Source organism: Buteo buteo, chromosome 1 (assembly GCF_964188355.1).
Source record: "Buteo buteo chromosome 1, bButBut1.hap1.1, whole genome shotgun sequence".
NCBI lineage: Eukaryota > Metazoa > Chordata > Aves > Accipitriformes > Accipitridae > Buteo > Buteo buteo.
In genome coordinates, this window is record NC_134171.1 from 392,389 (window position 1) to 410,000 (window position 17,612).

Genomic DNA, 17,612 nt, shown 5'->3' on the forward strand with positions numbered 1-17,612 from the left:
ACTGGGCAGCATAATCCTGCCCCGACTGTGCAGTGATGGTCGAGTTGTGCAGAGCTCCAGCTGGAAGGGGACAGGCCCCACAGATGTGCCTGCAGGTCGCAGGTGAAATGGGCTTGTCTTCGGTGCCTGGTTGTGTCTGAAGACCTTTGGAGACACTGAGCGCAGAGTCCCAGATCAGCTGAAGCAGGGAGCAAGTTCTTAACTGGTGGTAGGTGGGAGAATGTTGGTCCCACAGGGTTTGTTGGTTGCGTTTGCAGCAAGCTCAAGCGTGAGTGGCTATGAGCCCTTCTCTGGAGTAGGAATCATAGAATCATTTAGATTGGAAAAGACCTTTAAGATCATCGAGCCCAACTGTAAACCTAACACTGCCATGTCCCTAAGTACCACACCTACACGTAACATGCGTCCAGCGCTGTCCCTGTATGCCTAAGGTGTGTGACCATGGTGATAAATAACTCTCTTGCCCAAGGGTGCTGTCTCTCACTACAGGTCACCTATCCTGTGACAGCATGAGCTAAAGCCAGTTTGATGCCTGGGGTTTTTTTCCCCCCTCTAATGGATTGGCTTTGTCCCAGCTCCAGTAACATTCCCATTCCTTTCATCATCCCAGCTGGCATTCCGTGTGCCAGAGCTGGATCTCAAGTGTTTTGAGCTCTGTAATGAGCATGACTTCATCTCCCTCTCTGTTGGGCACTTGATCTTGCTCTGATCCTCTCTTGTCCTCCCGTTTGTCATTGTGCCCGATCGTTAGCTGGGTTCAGCGGCAGTGTCTCTGTGCGGGGAGCAGATGGCCTGTTTCAGCCTGATGAGGGCACGGAGCGATCTGCTTCCAGATGCTTTCTTTTTAAAGAAGAGGGGCCGACCCAAGCCCTATTAAACCTTTAAAGGAAAGAGTAATCTGATTATCTCATAAAACGTGCCTCACATCTGAACTGCAGAAAACATGTCCTACAAAAGGGTCTAAATGAACCCGTGTGCCGATTTTTACACGGCTAGTATTCCTCTTGGCTGGCTGACAAACTGTCGTGGCAGTTCTTCATGCCTCTGAGGGACATTCCTGGGAACTTGCGGCAAGGTCCATGCCGCAGAATGGTGGTTATTTTGCTGTTGATCAAGGGAAGGGCCAGCAAACCTACGGAGCTGTGAGTTGAGCAGCATCTGGCGCCGCAAGCTGGTGGTACCATGGAAATGAGCCGGAGTTAACCCCGGCAGCATCACAGGCTGCTCCTGCTCTAAATGCAGATAAGATTCAGCAATCTTCTTATCTGTGATGGTGCTAAAAGCTCCTTGTTACTTTGCATGGCTTTAAAATAAGTAACTTCTCTTACATACCACTGAGCGTTTTTAAAGGACAGCCCTAAAGCATCTGACACCTTCCCCTGCCCCGTTGTTAAATTGCATTTTCTCATCTGCTGCTTCTGCTTAAGTGGGCAGCTCTGCAAGGTGTGTGGCCAGCCCCATGTTGGTGTTTATTGAATCCTGGATGTGGAAAGAATTTAAATATTCTAGATTTAGAAAACAGAGATGTGCGTTAGGAGAGGAGTTGGCTCATTAGCGCAGCTACTGCCCTGCCCCCCTTACTGTAATACCCTTAATTCTCTTAACTGAATGTTAAATCTGTGTAAGCTTTCATGTGACTCCTTAGCAATATATATGACACTTTGTTCACTAAGGGACTTACAGCCACGAGTCAAGGTTGCTTCTGTCTGAGAATGCTTAATACATATGTGGCCCTTTTGCGGGACGAGTTTGGGTAATGGTTGAACTTGCACGGTGGAGGAAAGCCTACGTCCTCTGGGCCGACACGGAGTTGGAGAGAGTTTCTACTGGAGCTTTTGAATGCCTTCAGATAACTTAAAAGCCATCTCTGTATAAATCAACTCTTGATCCAAAACAGGCTTTACTGTGACATGCTCAGGGCAATGGAACTCAGTGGTTCTTCATTAACATATGCTTATAGAGCTTTTAAAAATGCCACTTGGAAGCCCTTGCCCTACTAACACCATTTGCCCATCTGCAGCCAGCAGAAGAGCTGTTGGGGGAGAGGGGATGTGGGTAGAATCCTGACTTCTGCTCTTGTTGGTGTCCAGATTTGTTTGCTACCTTTTACTGTCCATGGGGGCTCTGCATAAGTCATAGCCAATTACAAGGAACCAAAAGGCATTTAGGTTTGGATACTAGATGTGTTTGTTTCTGTGGATGCAGTACCATCCTGTCTGACAATTCAGCCCTTTGTGGACTGATGGGCTGACCCTGCTGACCTAGAATAAGCTCTTTCTCTGCTAGCCCTGAAGAATCATCGTCAAAGCCGAGGAGGAAGGAGCTGGCTGGTGATGGGGCTGGTGAGCCGCTTTGGTCCTGATGGGCTGGGAGTGTAATCTGTTACCAGGAAAGTGTGACCCAACTCAGCAGACCGGGCAGCCCAAGCGTTGAAGGTGGTTGGAAGGCCAATGCAGAAACCAAAGAGAGCTCTGAGCATCCCTGAGGAGCAGAGTGAAACCCAATGGTGAGCAGATCCTTGCACAAGACTTGTCACGGCAGCAGGTGTCTCACAGAACAGTTCGCCAGGCTCAGGCATACTCACCAACAACAGGTTTGGCAACTGCAGGCTGGGAACAGAGCTGAGAGTGAAAACCAAAGTGCAAGGCAAGAGAGGAGTTACCACAGCCAGTGTGAGAGTGGAGATCTTGAGACTGGTGCTCTCTGCCTCAGTGCCCTGAATTTGTGAATGTCTGTAACTTGCCTGGACACTCAAGGCTTCATTGTAGGAAAAACTGCTTGGCACAGGCAGGTGGGAAGCACTGCTGGGACTGAGAATAGTCCGTGCTTGGACTGGTGATAAAGTGAGTGCTCAGGTATGGTGTGAGCGGGTAACTATCCTGAGTGAGCCACCTCTGCCCTTACACAGTTAACGGCTTTTGCCAGCTCAGTGCTCCCTGGCATATTCATTGATTTTTCTCATGTGGGCTGTGGTCGAAGTCTTGTAATGCTGAGTTCTGATTTCTGAGGACAAATCCAGTTGGGCTGCGGGTCCAGTTTGTATTTGCTGGTCTGGAAGTCAAGGCAGTGTGTGTCTGCACAAGCTGTCGGCTCTACCTGGAGGCAGGCAGTAAATGGCAGAGCCCACATTGCCTTGGAGAGCAGGGCTGTGGTGCAGGATGCCCCTGGTGTGCTGAAAGCATAACGTGTCTTTAAATCCCCCTGGAGAAACCTCAGCAAGTTTCCTTTGGGATCACCCAGTGCCATTTTCCTTTGAGCAACAGAAAATTGTTAATTGCTTGAAAAGGAGTGATTTTAATCTAGGCTTATGTGAAAGACAGTACAATAAAAACTAGGCTAACTTGGTATGCATAGCTATCTGGATAAATTCTGTTCTTAATTAACTTTGCAAATGGGAGCAGTGTCTGTTTGCCTGTGAGGATGTGTAATATCCCCACCCCGGTTATCTGAGAGGCAGCACTCTTAGCTCCTCTTCTCTGGACGTTTGCACAGGGCTTTCGCGCCGTGGAGCCAGGGGAGTTGCCCACCACTGGAGGGTTCCCAGCGCTCGGATGTGGCTCCTGGATGGAGGGTTCCCCACTGGGTCTGAGGCTCAGCGCTGCCTTTGGCATGGCCTGTGCCTCTTTCTTCCTGGCTTTTAGTTACCTGTTGTTTGACATGGGCAGAAACATCTGGCTCCCATCTCCATGCAGGGCATGGGGCAGGTCTGAGCTGCCCGTAGCTGTGCCTGCAGCACTGGTGTGGAGTTCTGCGGTGTCTGGACTCCTGAAACCGCTTCTCTTGGTTAACTCCTGAAATCTGCTGGTTTGTCTTGGTGCTTCAGCTTTTGAGAGCTTGCCTAAGCACTTCCTTTTGGCTCTTGATCTGAATATTTAGCCATCTCTCAGCTCATTAGAACATTATCTGGCTTGTTTTAATAAATTGCTCTGGGATCAGAGGCATTTTCTTGAGGATGATCATTTATTATTTTTTTTTAGCCTGTCATGCATAGAAAGTACTAGAGGTCAATGTTACCACAGCTGGAAGTGACTCCATGCTGGAGGAGCTAGTCTTTCCTCAGTGTTTATGTTCTGTAGCTGTTTAAAATTTTTTTAATTTTTTTTTTTCTTTTGCACTTTAGGAATTCTCAAAGGTTGAGGCAGCCCCATGTGTTGCCAGAAGCACCTTTGTATAAACTTAGGTCTACAATACATCTAGAATACAACTGTCACCTGCTTTTTGCACCCTAATGTATTTTGTGAAGTTTGCATGTATTTGCTGTGCAGTTAAAACAGTAGAAGGTACGTTTGTCCCTGCTCCGGTACAGAGAAAGCATGTCTCTTCACAGGGTGACCCATCACTCTTTCCTGGTTCCCCAGGAAAACCTCATGTCTGACATAGTGGTGGTTGGGTAAGAGGCCTCAACGTGGAGGGGTTTGCTGTTAGCAGGATCTGGAGTGAATGTTAGGCAGGTTTTTTGACAGCCATCTTCTGCAGAAGGGGTTGGGAGATTACTGACCTGACTCTGGTTCTTCAGCACAAGCCAGAAGATCTATGTGCCAACAGCACAGCCCAGCCTTTAATCCGTGATCCTCTCTGCGCTATGAGAGGTGTTGCTGAGAGGGGAAATGCCAAGAAGGATGCTTCCAGGCTTGCCAGATACCCCAAAATTCTTGATGCTGATTGAAGAGAGACAGTTTTAACTGCTTGGAGGCTGGTGAAAGCCCACCTGTGCTTTGGGGAGATAAATTGGTGGGGAAGGAGAAGTACCTTGCACAGGGACCAAAGCTTGTGTGTGCTCCCTTCTGAACGGCCAGTGCAGCCATTGACCCTCCCTCAGGATGCTCTGCAGCAGCGAGTGAGACGGAAGGACCCTCACCCCCTGCCCAGCTGTGTCATCTGCAGGGGTCTGCTGGGGTCATCTCCTCTCCCCTGCTGAGCACCGCTCAAGTCCTGCCTCCTTCACCGGTGCCTTTGGGTGAGGGGTGTGGCGGAGGCTCTGGCAGCCTTCTGGGAGCCGGACGGCCACATCTAAACTGCACGAGAGAGGGAGGACAGCAGCCTTCATCCTGAATGGAGGAGTCACCCGCAGGTACAACAGACCACGTGTGTTATAGAAGATCTTGACTATAAACTGTGGGCAGGTTGGGTCCCAGGGTCAGTAATTCTAGAGGGTCTGACGTCAGGCTGTAGATCAAGAGTGGATGCATCACTGAAATTACCAGTGATCAATCTTAGCTGCTGGTAGAGAAAGTGCTTGAAGTATTAGAATAAAATGACATGCCTTGCTTCCTACATTAGTTATCTTTCTCACTCTTTTTGTGGGATATCCACGTTTGCTCTATGACTTAATCCAGCGGCATAATCTTTTATCCTGTGCAAAAATCTCACAAGCTGCACCTTTGTTCTGTGTTTGGCACCCAACCACGTGCTGCTTGAGCTGCCAGTTAAATGATACTTAAGGCTCTGGAAGAACTTCATGGGTTAAAACCAAACCAAAACAAAAACCAGGACTTGGAGAGTTTTAGAGGAACTAAAGACCCAGACTGACTAACCCCACACTGGCGTGGGAGTTGCTGGTTGTAACTAGCACGGAGGTGGAGTGGGCCCCCACCATGACCAGTGTTTCTGTACCGCATTTACTGAAACCTTGCACCATTTATTTTCCTTTTGGGCCTCAGGCAACGTTTCCCCGTGATGGAGATGAACAAAATGAGACTGCATCTGGCCACAGGGTAAAGGTGCTGTCCAGGCCCAATGGCATTTCAACACGGGGAATTCTCACCCTTTCTTTCAGCCAGGTAAAATCCAGCAAGACGACAGCTTTCCCCCCATTAACCGGAGCAGCCAGCAGTGATCTGTCCCGTCAGGCCCAAAGGCTTTCGGGCTGTGCTGGGGGGCCTGGGGGGGTCGGTGTGCAGCTTGTCTCCAGCCAGTGCTACTCAGTTTTAATGTGTAATGAAACCCAGACTCCGCCATCCTTTTTAGGCGATTGATTGGAGTGTGTAACCTGAACTCAGTGCGCTAAGTGCTTTTCAGTTACCCCAAGGACTTTGGAGTCCGATAATAAAATGGGGATATGGGCAGATGTGTGTGTGATTCAGCTCCTGGCTGTGCAGCATTTGCACTGCTGCTACAGACGGTCACCTTGGTCTTCACAGCAGTTTGGAGCAGCAGTGATGGAGATATTTCAAGCAAATAGATGATACTCAACTCCCAGGGTGGGTTTTTTGTGAACTGGCATGAAATTTGTGCAGGCTTTCAGTTAAAGTCCGTACCAGTCAGTATTTCTGTAGCACAATTGCAGCCCACTTACTATGAGACTGGAGGACCCCAGAAGGGCAGATTTTGGAAAGCGTCACTGTAGAGTTTGGGCATGCTGTCTTTCCTGACAAGTATTGAAATCACTTTCAGAGCAAAAATACTGTGAGAGTTTTTAAGTGTATCAAACGGAATAAAACCCCGATCTGCATGTTTCAAGTATGAGCCTCATAGGGTAGGAAATTCCATGTATGTAATTAATTACTGAATTTTGGGCTATCTGAAGTGTCCCTTGAGTCTCTTAAAAGGCGTATCTGAGTTTTGAACTTTGGCTGGAAGGAAAGGGCAGAAAAATTGGAGGGGAGCCTTGGTCTGCTTGGCCCCTGTCCCCACTCCCCAAACCTCTCCACTTGCTTTGTGATTGGGATGTGGCTGTGGCACTTGGACCCTTGTGCAGCAGCCCCTCTTGTCAGCGGGTGCCTGAACCCGGGGTCTCCTGTTGCCACAGCTGCTCTTGGGAGGCTGTCTCCAAACTGTCTCACTCTGCTGTTAAGAAGTCTCCTAATTCCCACCCTGTTTACTCCTGGTCAGTTATTACCTGTGGTTAATATGCCAAATTGCCCTTTAGCTTTTCCCTTTGCTTGTGTCTGCCCCTTGGATGTAATTACAAAGCAATTGAACCTTCACTTAGCCTTTATTTTGCTACCTTGGGCAGGGTAGGTGTTTTTAAGCTCTTGTGGAATCATCCTGGAGGCTTCCTACAGTGTAACAGGAACATAGGGCTGAGGGGAACCACGAGGGCTCTGCTTTGCTGCTGTGATGGTTAAATTAGGTGATGCTGTTCCTCCAGGTGCTGGGTGCAGCGGCCGCCACCTTCCCTCCTTGACTGGGTGCTGCTGGAGTTGGAGGTGCAGCAGGTCCCTGCACCCGGGGACGCCTTGTGCAGGAGGTACCTTCTGTGCCGTGGGCTGGTGTCCGTGGGAGCTGCAGCCGTGGGGGGTTCCTGCAGCAGCGGGGGACATGGCTGGCTGTCCCCCTTGGATGGGCACAGCAGCGAGGCTGAGGAGAAGGGGCAGACACCGTTTCCCCTGCTCCCAACACCTCCCTGGAGCAGCGTGGGTCCATTTGGGTCTGCTCAGCTCTGGTTCGCCATCCCACAGAAACACTAGAGCACCTGGCACACACACACAGTTGTCTTAGGGCTGGCAGTTTTCTTCCTTAGCTCCTTCTGATTGACTCCAGCTTCTCTGTCCCAAATGCTAATTTTTAGTCTGAAACTTCCCGTCCTCTGTCTCTGGAGAAAATTAAGTTAATGGGCACTGGGAGGGGATGGCTTTTGTTGGGTTAGAAGACTTTTAAGAGTCTTGTAAAAACACAGGGTTTGATTTTTACAATATATATTTACACACACCCCCTAGATACGTATATCTATATACATATTTTAATGCTCTCAACTTTCAAAACCTCAGTCCAGGGAGAACATCTGTGCAAGGCACAACAGATGTTCATTTTCCTAATTCAGAAATCAAAACTCACTGCAGATAATGGCTCTTGCAGTTGGGTGCAGACTGTCTGTGGCATGGCAAACTGTGGGACTGCCTCAAGGCTCCAGGAAATTTTAACCTGCCGGTGAAAATTGCCTTTAAGGACTTTTTCCAAGAGATTGCAAGCATTGTACTGAGAGTCCATAACTACTGGTGCTAAAAATATGCTTTGTGTATAGAGGTTTGTATATGCACATACTATTTAAGAAGGATAGTTGCTGCTCTGTGCGAGCCTGGGTCAGCCTGAGCTCCCCTCCTTCCTGCTGCCTTAGCGTGGAAGTATTGGAAAATAATGGAATTGGAATGGGAGTTGTCAATATTGGAAAAGAAGGTCCGTGTTCACGCACATATAATACAATACACAGAATAAAAGATGTGTGTGTATGTAAAAGGAATTGATATCCAAAGGGCTGGGTTCTCTAGTGTGCAGTGGGGTCAGGGCATTGAGATTTGTAAAGAGTTTGCAGCGAGATCTTGCTCTGAGTGTTACTGGTTGCTTTGGCATTTAAACCCCTGTGTTGCAGTTCTGATGGGGCGCTGGTCCAGGGACAACAAGGATGCCAAGCAGGAATTCAGGGTTTGAGCTCGGCAGTGTCATAAGACTCAGACACAGCCGTCTGGCTGACGTGCCGGATGCCGCGCTGGGTGCTAGTACTCGCTGGCGGGGGCTGTTTTTAGGGCAGGGGTTCTCCGAGGCCGGTCCTGCTGTGGGGGTTTTGCCGGCATCCTTGGCTGGGCAGGGGTGCATTGAGCTCCTCGGAAAAAAATCCCCTTGTTGGCAGGAGGCGCGTGGCTGGGGCTGAGCTGGGCGGCTGCGAGGGTGGGAGTCGGGCTGGGTGGTGAACAGCAGCATCGCAAGATGGACGTGGCTCCGCGCAGACATCTGTCCGTCTGTCTGGGCTTAGCTCTGTCCGTCTGTCTGGGCTCAGGGGATTTGCTCACGAGGTCCCAGCCGCCCCTTGGGCCGGCGTGGCCGCGGCGGCGCGTAGGCATGGGGCGGGCCGGGCTGTGGGCAAGAGAGGTTGGAGGGCATCCTGTGCACGCGTGGATGGCGAGCGGAGGGACGGAGCTGGCCGGACCCACCGGCAAGGTGGCCGAGCCAGGGTGTCGCTAAGCGACTGAGGACCCCTCGCCCGAGAGGAGCATCGCCTGCCGCCACCGGCTCGGTGCAGCATCCCCGGCGCACGGCGCGGGGAGGAGAGACCCACCGGCGGTGATGTAATGAGCCGCCGGGGCGGTGGTTGGAGACACCGGCGGAGAGAGGACAAGCGGCCGTGGCTCCGGTGGCTGGCATGGGCCCCCACGGCCTCGGCGCATCGCAGCCCCGCTGAGCAGCCGCGTCCGTAGCAGCCGGCGCTTCGGGAGAGGCATTTGCTGGATTATCGGGGCAGATGGCGAGCGGATAGAGGGAAGCTGCAGCCATTTGCAAGCGCTGCCGGGCAGCCTGTGCTCCCGAGACAGAGCCGCCGAGAGCCGCATTGTTGTGACCGAGTGTGCTAACAGTCTCTCTCTGCCTCCCTGTTTCCCTTTCTCTCTCTCTCTCCGTCTGTCTTTTCTGCAATGATGAGGCAGGCCCCGGCAACACGGAAGGTACAATCTGCTGCTGTATCCACACCGTCATTGCTAACGCTGCTTCTGAACGTACCTTGTTTTGCTCTGGTTTTTTTCCTTTTTTGTATGTTAATGCTGCTGAGCTTTAATTGTGAGTTTGACCTGGTTTCAGGTGCCTGTGGACAGACAGGGTGGGGGGAGGTTGCTGAATGAGAAAGCAGCATCATTTAATGTCTGGCTTTTCCTTTCAAGTTTCCGTTCAAGTCATTTCTCCATTTCACCTGTCTGTGCCTGTGTTGCATGCAGCATCTCTGCAGCTCGGCTGGAGCACGGGCTCCGGTGGCTTCCCGGCTGCCAGAGAGTGCTTGGCTTGTGGAAGTTGCATGTTAATAATAACGTTTTTCCTGCCTTAGTGATGCTAGCCATGCTGTTGGGTTCTGCTTTTAACATTTCCAAAGGCTTGTCGTATCTGGATTCCCTGTCAAGCTGGCGTTTGCAGGTTACAGCACGGACTCTGGTTTGTGCTCTGGTAGTGTCCTATATGTTTATTTTTAGCATAACCAGGATATCATTGTTCAGCTTAAAGAGAAATCCTGAGAATTTTTGGCTGATCTTAAAGAAGAAGTGAAAATAAAAATAACCAGAGGCACAAATGTGCAACTTCACTGGCCGTGCTGTGTCAGCGAGAAGACTTTGCTGTTTTATTAACATTACAGTAAATGCTCTTGATTTATGCCTGTGGTTCCTTGAGCTCACCAAATACAGTGAAATACTTTGTTACGTGGTGATTACTTTAAGAGCTCCTGTTTAATCCACTTCCAAATGAAAAGTTTTACAAACGCTGATTTTCCTCTGCCTCCAGCAGAAGGGTGGAGCGGTGGGGCCAGCCCAGTGCTCAGCACTCTGTCTAGCAGGGAGCTTTGCAAATCTGACCGCTGCTTGATTTAATCCTGCTTTTCCTGTTGTTTCTTCCCCTTGCACATGCTGTCTCTGTACATGATCATGCCTGTAAGAGAGTGCATGCACAAGGTGTTGCCGGTTGTTTAAAAATGCAAAATTTCTTGTAGTATATACCCAGCAATAACGCAGGTAACATCGCTGTGGGAAAAACACCCCGAGGGAGCTTGTCCTTCTGCTGGTGGAGTGGTGTGGGGGTAGAGACAGTGTTAATGCCAACAGGTTTTGTCTGGAGAAGGCTTGGTTCCTCCGAGAGGCTGAGTTCCCTGACGGTGAGCAGGATGGCATCCTGCCTGCTCGGGGGGGCAGTGCTGGCCTTTGCTCAGTTAATGCCCGGGCATCAACTCCAGCAGCTGCCAGCCCTGCTCAGGGGGTGCACGCCAGCCCCCTCCACCCACTGCTGGAAACCCTTGTGGAAACCGCGTGGAAATCTCTGCAGCAGCAGTCGCAGTCTGAGAAGTTCTGCTTTTCTGCATGCGAAGCCCTCAAACTTTGTCCAGCAGAAGTGTTTAGCAATATAGTATCAGTCCTGCCTGGTGCAAGATGATGCTAAATACAAGTGTGCTCATCCGTAGTCATGACAGTGCCAACATTCAGTGCTCCCAGCTGGGTCCGGTCAAGAACCCTGCACTCGGAACAGAACTGAGTTAGGAGGGACCTGCAGTCTGCAGCCCCACATTCGAGATGGGCAATGCCAGCCCCACCACAGGCAGTTGTTGGTAGCCAGGAGGAGTTTTGCCAGAGTTCTTGCTGCTAGAAGTGAAGCTCGTATCTGAGTGCATCTGTTCTGAGCCCCAGATGCTCTCCTTGCTCCTGAGTGCAGGACCTGCCAAGGGAACAAAGGTTGTGTAATGTCATCAAATATTTATGCAGCAACATTATGCAGCAGAGTTCAGAACCACCAAATGAAATATTAATAGCCCCAGCTGGGTGGTGCAGAGCATCCCAGGATCCAGGAGGGCCCAAAGTTTTTGTATTAAGCTACTACATAGTCTGGAGCCTGGTGGAGGTGTTTGAGCATTTGCTCCCAGCTCCCGAGCAGGGCTCCTGGATGCTTCCGTAGCTGTGAAGAGCTTTGCTGATGGAGTCCTGCTGCCTCCCTCCTGCACGCCGTCTCTTCGCCGGCTGGATGCCATACCCTAACGGCTCGAAGGGGGAGAAGCCAGTGTCCCAGTCCAGCTGCCTTTCTGCCAGACACTTGCGAGTGTTCCCTGGAGCACAGCGGGTGAATTGCTGACACGAGGCATGCTGTGTGACAGCCGGATGGAGAGGAGGACGGCTGGGGTGGCAGGGAGCCCGGTCACCCTCCGGTCCTGCCAGAGAGCAGCAGAGCCCCTCGCCAAGGAGCCGCTCACCCGGGGATCTCAGAGCTGACACTTCAGCTTTTTATAGTCTTCACGTGGTGTTACGTGGAGGGGGACCAAAATGGCCTTACACCAGAGGAGGTGTGAAACCAGGATTAATCTCTGTCATTTAGCATGGCTAGCTTTTAGAGAAGGCTTAGAGGTTTCTCCCTTTTTGAAGGGTTTGGTGTGGTTCGAGTAGGGGAAGATGCTCGGCGTCTCCCCACCCCATCGCCCAGCTAGGGAGAGGTTCGGTGGTCGCTTGTTGAGTATTTCCCCCAACGTCCGGCTGCTGCGGCAGGCAGCACTAAGCTGTATTTTGAATGCAGAGACTTGGTTGTCGATGTGAAACACCCCAGACCTTGGCTGCTTGTGTCTGCCACGCACCAGGGTGCTTTCAGTGCTGACTGCGCAGAGCAGGCAGCAGGATGGCAGGGAGCACTGTGGCCAGTGGTGGGGGCTCTCTTGAGTTCCCCCACAACGTGCTGCGTTGGGAGGCACGTGCTTGGCAAGGAGTGGAAGCATCTCCCTGCATGTGGCTTGCAGAGTCCCTGAGGGAGGGGGTTTTTCAGAGTGTTTTTCAGATTTTTGGTACCACTCAATGTAAACTTTATTTAGCAGGACTCTTCAAAGATGTTGGAGTACTCCTGAAGAGCTTATACCACTGCTCCTAAATCAGCCCTGCATTTATCTGAGGATTTTAAGCTTTTACTGTTGTCATTACATTTTCCTGGCAAATTTTGCCAGGCAGAAAACGTTATGGAAGATGGGTATCTTCCCTCAGTATTGAAATGAGCATCCTGTTGAGTGCAGCCTTTTAGAAAAGGCTGGAAGTGAGCAAAATAGGATTTAGCCTAAGTAATACAATAGGTAATCGGCTATTTAGAAGTGATAGCCCATCCAGTTCTATATTAAAAAAAAAAAAAAGTAGCTATGAGGTCTCTTTGCTAGTTTATCAAGGCCTTGGGGGGGAATATGACCATTGCTTCTGAATATCAGAGAGAAGCTGTGGTGGTGGGTGTGATGTTGCGCTGGTCTGGGACGGGTCTGCCGCTGGGTTGCAGGGGCTGAGCGTTTGCTGATGGGCTTGGTACGACCAAATGTTTCGCTCATGACTGCATCCTTGGGTAGGATCACATGGCAGTGTTTTTATTGATCTTTTCTGTTCCTGGTTACTTTAAGCTGTGGATTAGGTAATAGAATAAAAAATGAAGCAGAATGTGAAAAAGCTTTAAAACACGCTCCAGTGTTTTAAAGCTGCAGCTGGAAAGCAGATGCCCCTCCCAGCGGTTCCCTCTGCCCGGTCCGATGGCTTCCAGCACCTGAGGGCTCCCTGCCTGCACCCAGGGCGCTGCCTGTCCAGCTTTCCCCACTGCCGGCCAGCAGAAGAGTGCTGCCAGCTTCACTGTTACCTGTTGTTATATCAGTTATGGTTGGATTATTTGTTTACAGGAAAAATATTTGTTAACTGATGTGTAAGTGCACAGCAAGGATGTGCTGAGATGGGTGGTGTGGCCTCCCCAGCCTTCGACCCAAGAGCACCGACTTGGTGATGGTTATGTTACTGCTATGCTGCATGAGCAAACGGTGGGTGTATTTGGGGGGGGTGGAGGGTCCTGCCTTGAAGTAGATGGATGCATTTACTTCCAGAAATGAAAAGAAAATATGGAAGTGTTTGAGAAGAAGCTCCATGTTGTCCCTGCGAGTATTATGACTAAAGAGAAATAGAGCCTGGGGGCTCCAGCATCTCTGTGGGCAGCTGGTTTGGTGATGCTCTGGTGCCTTCAGAAAACCAAAGGGGTGAGGGGAGGGAGAAAAAAAAAATTTAAAACCAAAACCCCTTCAATCTCACACTGAAGTGGCCTCTTGGAAAGGTGCGTTGAGTTAAACCCACTCCTTGTCAGCAGACCCTGGTGAACCCAGGCAGTCAGCCTTCTCCCCAGCTCTGTGGTCCTGCACCTTGCTAAAGGGAGAGAAGCGGGGCTGGATCTCGATGAGCGATCTCTGGTCTAGGCAAGAGAACCTGACCGGGAGGCTGTGCTGCTGCCGGGCTCTGTGTCTCTGTGTCCGCGGGAGCTCTGCTAGCAGGGTTCCACCTGGAGCTGCCCTGGGAGCGTGGGTTAATGAGCTCGTACACCTGATGCCATGCACACTAATTGCCGTGATGTCTTTTGTTTCCTTTACCTTGTTCTCTGCTGCATCTGCTGCTGCGCTGCTGGTCTGTATCTCTGCTCCTGTCTGTCCCTGTATGAATGTCTCTCCTCCTCTGCCTTCCACTCCTGTTGCCCTCCAGACCACCGCCCGGCGGCCCAAGGTGAGCAGCTGCGGTCAGGGGCACTGAGCATCCCCTCTGTGTTAAAAACCAACTTGCTGAGTGCTAACCACAACGTGCGCTTGCTCTTGTCCTTCCATCTTGTGGAAGAGCTCGCAGGAGCCACGTGCTCCTCTGGAGCGTGTCTAACTCACTGGGGACAACCTGCCTGGGCAAGATGGCTATAGAAGAGCTTTGTGCTGTTGGCCAGAGCTCATCTAATGGAGCAGAGCATAAAAGCAGCGTAGTAATGCCCAGAGCATGCTGCTTGGTGTGTCTGTTAATGTTACTACTTGCTTCTCACTGACTGCCGTTTCCCAGCTTATGTGGGTTACTTTTCAGTGGGATCTTGAGGTTATCTGTTGGAGGAGAGGCGAGAGCCAAGAGGTGTCAGCTAGGACTGGATTAATTCCAGCACAGAGAATCACTCACGTTTTGAGGTCTGCCCCTAGCCAGCAGGACTTGCCTTGCGAAGGGGGACGTGGTTGAATGAGAGCAAACAAGGGAGATGAATCCTCAAAGAACTCTTATCATAGCCAAGTTATGGTTTGTAAATGGTGAACAATTTTTTTCTCTTCTGTGAAGGGGTACATTGCAGGGAGGGCTTTATTTTCACGGGCTTGTACAAGAAACTCAAACCAGGGCAGTGATGGATTTATTCAGTCCCAGGGCAGCTGGGATCCCAGCTGCCAGGCATCTAGTTTTCCCCTCCGAAAAATAATATTGCTAACTGTCATTTTGGCCCTCTAGGGCCAGAGCCCAGGCTGAGGTAGGACCTCACGGGGAAGAAGAAAGTGTGACAGAAGTATATGAGTGCAGTGTGAGGAGGAGAGTCCACCACTCCTTCTGTAGGTTAAATTTTCCTCTAAAATGTCTCCTCCCCAAACACTTGAGACACAGCAAGGATTTTGCTGTGAGTCCATGTGATGCATTTGCAGTGAGGCAGAGAAGTGAGCTCAAGGTAAGCAGCTTTTGTGTGCTGGTGTGGAGTTTAAGCCAGTTTCCAGGCCCAGTTGGGAGTTTACCCTTTACCAGGGCAAGTCCTGGAAAGCTCTCGGTGGATCATGTACCATTGCCCTCGGTTTGAATGGTGTTCTTGTTCTCTGCAACCTCTGCTGGAGAGAAGCTATGAGTGGATGTCCTATGTGACCTCCTCCTCCTTTAGCCCCTCATCTATGCTGGGCAGGAATTAGATGGAATTGAAGACACTCCTGCATGCGTGTTGAGATCAGAGCTGTTGCCCGTGTTGACCAGCTGCTCTGGCGCTCTGCAGCATTGTGGGCCCCTCTCAAGCCATTGCATCCTATTCTGGTTGGGCTCACGGATGTGTCCACATCAGATAGGGTCAGTTGGCAGGCTGCTTTCTCTGGCAGCTTGGACCTTCCTGGGCTCCTGGGAATGGATTTTCAACAGGAAGCATTAGTGAAGGCTGTCCAGTAGCTGTGCAGAGGGCTCTAGGGGATGCCGTGCTGCATTTTGGCCCTTTCTGGAAGAAGATACATCCCTTGGACCTTCCCTGACCCCAGCTGCCAAAGCCAAGTTGCACCTCTCCGAAGGTTTCCTGCTCTTCAGATGTGATGAGCCGGTGGAACGCTACCAGGTGTGTCCCTGGCGATGCTGCTCTGTCCCCACAGAAGCTGAAAGCTCACTCTGTGAAGGGTTTTTAATCCCTAAAACAGCAGGAACAAGAACCACGTCCTTGTTTTGAGTAGTGTATTTCTTGGAGGTAGCGTGTGTGTGGCTTGGTGCCATGGAGACTGTGCCCAGGCAGGGGCTCGCACCATCCCTGGGAGAGCCCGGGATCACACCTGGGACAGGAGGGCTGACCTGCCTGCCTGTCCACAGGGCATTCTACCTATCACAGTTGAGTTAGCTCAGATTTGCCTAGAATAAGCTAGGAGTCAGCAGAAGATCCGACTACAGCATGGCAAGTGAGCGCCTGGTTTCTACGTCCTGCTGCCGCTTTAGCAGGCGGGTGCAGAGGGGTAGATGCTGCGCATGTCCCGGCTGTGTCCTTGCATGTGCCTGGCCAGCCTGGGGTGAGCCATGTGCCTTGGGAAACTGCAATGCACCAAAAAGCCAGTCTTGAGGAGTAAAATAAGAAGTCCAGAAATTAATTTACACAGCGTTAGATGCCACAGAGGTTAGTGCCCCAGAAATACAGGTCCGTGAGTAAAAGAGCAGAGATTTCTAATGGACCTGGTGCTTTCCTTCAGACATCGGCTTCCCTTGGTCACCTGGGTTACGTGGCCAGCTTCACTGCTGGGTTCCCATAAGCACTGATGAAGCAGCTCTCTGCTGCTCTGGTTCCTCCAAGCTCCACTGGTTTTCCCTGGACTCTGGTGAACTCTTTCATTTTCTCCTTCTGTTCCCCTAAAATTCGGTGCTTCTTCCCCCCAGCTGGTGTAGTTGCAGAGAGAGGCTGCAGACTCGGGCGCCTGCCGCAGTGTGTCCCCAACAAGCTGCCGGTGGTGCTGGCACACGTGGGCACAGCAGCACCTGACTCAGGCTCCTGCAAAAGCTGAGCAGCAGATGTGTCCTGTCATGTTCCCAGATGTGGAAGATGGACAGGGGTGTAACCTTCCCCACTCCCGTCTCGGTGTGCTTTGGGGTTTTGCCGTCTCATCCTCTGGAGCTGGAACACCAAAACCTCTGCAAACACTACCGTTAGTTAGTCCCTGCTCTGATCCCCTCCAACATGCTCACTTGATAGGCAGGATCTGCCCTCATGTCCCAGGACTTCGGGGTGCGAGCTGGTCTTGCCGTGAAGAGCAAGGAGATGGGTCTGTACCTGCAGCAGCAGCGTAGGTAGATATGGTAGTACAAGAAAATAAATGCAGCACAGTTTGTAGGGAGAGGCAATCTTTTGTTGTCACTGCTACTGCAGGAGGGAGAGGGACTTGTCCTGTCTCAGGCCTGAAGCAGGGCTTGTGTGCTCAGAAAAAGATCCATTTTGGTTTTTTAACTGTCAGTGGTGTAATAAAATTTTACCTTTCCCTTCAACAACTGATTATCTGTGAATTTTGGCCAAGCCAGACTCCTCCCAGAGCAGTGCAAGATCGCAGCGTTCACGCTGCTGGGGAGTCTCTGCAGTAGTGCTGGTCCTCAGCACGCTGCAGGTCTGGGTACAGCGAGGGCACGGATGCACTCCATCCATCCAGAGATGTTTTGCTGTTGATGTCTCTGCTGTTGCCATGCTCTGGGTTTCATCTGTGCTGGAAAGGTGGCTCCAGTGGCTGACCTGGAGAAACAGAAACACCCTGGTGAAAGAAAACCAGAGATGAAGTGGTCTCAAAGAGTGCAGGGAGATGGACCGGTCGTGGAAGCGTTGTCTCCCATGAAACATGCTCATCTGACTTTCTCCCTTGACCATGTTGTTTTGCAGCCCACCCGGACCCCCAATTCTGCAGCATCCAGCGGCACAGCTGGACCCTCGGGCTCAGCTTCTGCCTCCGGCGGGGAGATGAGCAGCAGCGAGCCCAGCACGCCTGCTCAGACACCGCTGGTGGCCCCGGTTATTCCAACTCCCTCCCTGACCTCTCCGGTGGCACCTCTGGTTCCCTCACCCACAAAGGTAAGCTGTGGCCCACGTAAGCTGTCGGCTTCTGCCAGTGTGGAGGATGGTAGCTCCTGAGGGGAGGAGAAGAGAAAACCTGCTACCAGCAC

The 17,612-nt window shown here is 51.2% G+C and overlaps 1 protein-coding gene across 10 annotated transcripts in view; it reads left to right on the forward strand.

Annotated features, from left to right (window-relative positions):
• Window positions 1–17,612, forward strand: part of DCTN1 (dynactin subunit 1) — an 84,298-nt gene that overhangs the window by 42,532 nt on the left and 24,154 nt on the right. For 5 of the 10 annotated variants that reach the window (XM_075034085.1, XM_075034170.1, XM_075033992.1 and 2 more), the window contains 2 exons: window positions 13,929–13,949; window positions 17,332–17,520. The exons of 1 other annotated variant lie outside the window; for it this stretch is intronic. In XM_075034085.1, coding sequence (XP_074890186.1) covers window positions 13,929–13,949; window positions 17,332–17,520 — 210 coding nt within the window. The remainder of the gene's footprint in view (window positions 1–13,928; window positions 13,950–17,331; window positions 17,521–17,612) is intronic. 4 more of the 10 variants (XM_075033645.1, XM_075033824.1, XM_075033912.1 and 1 more) reach the window with 1 other exon arrangement.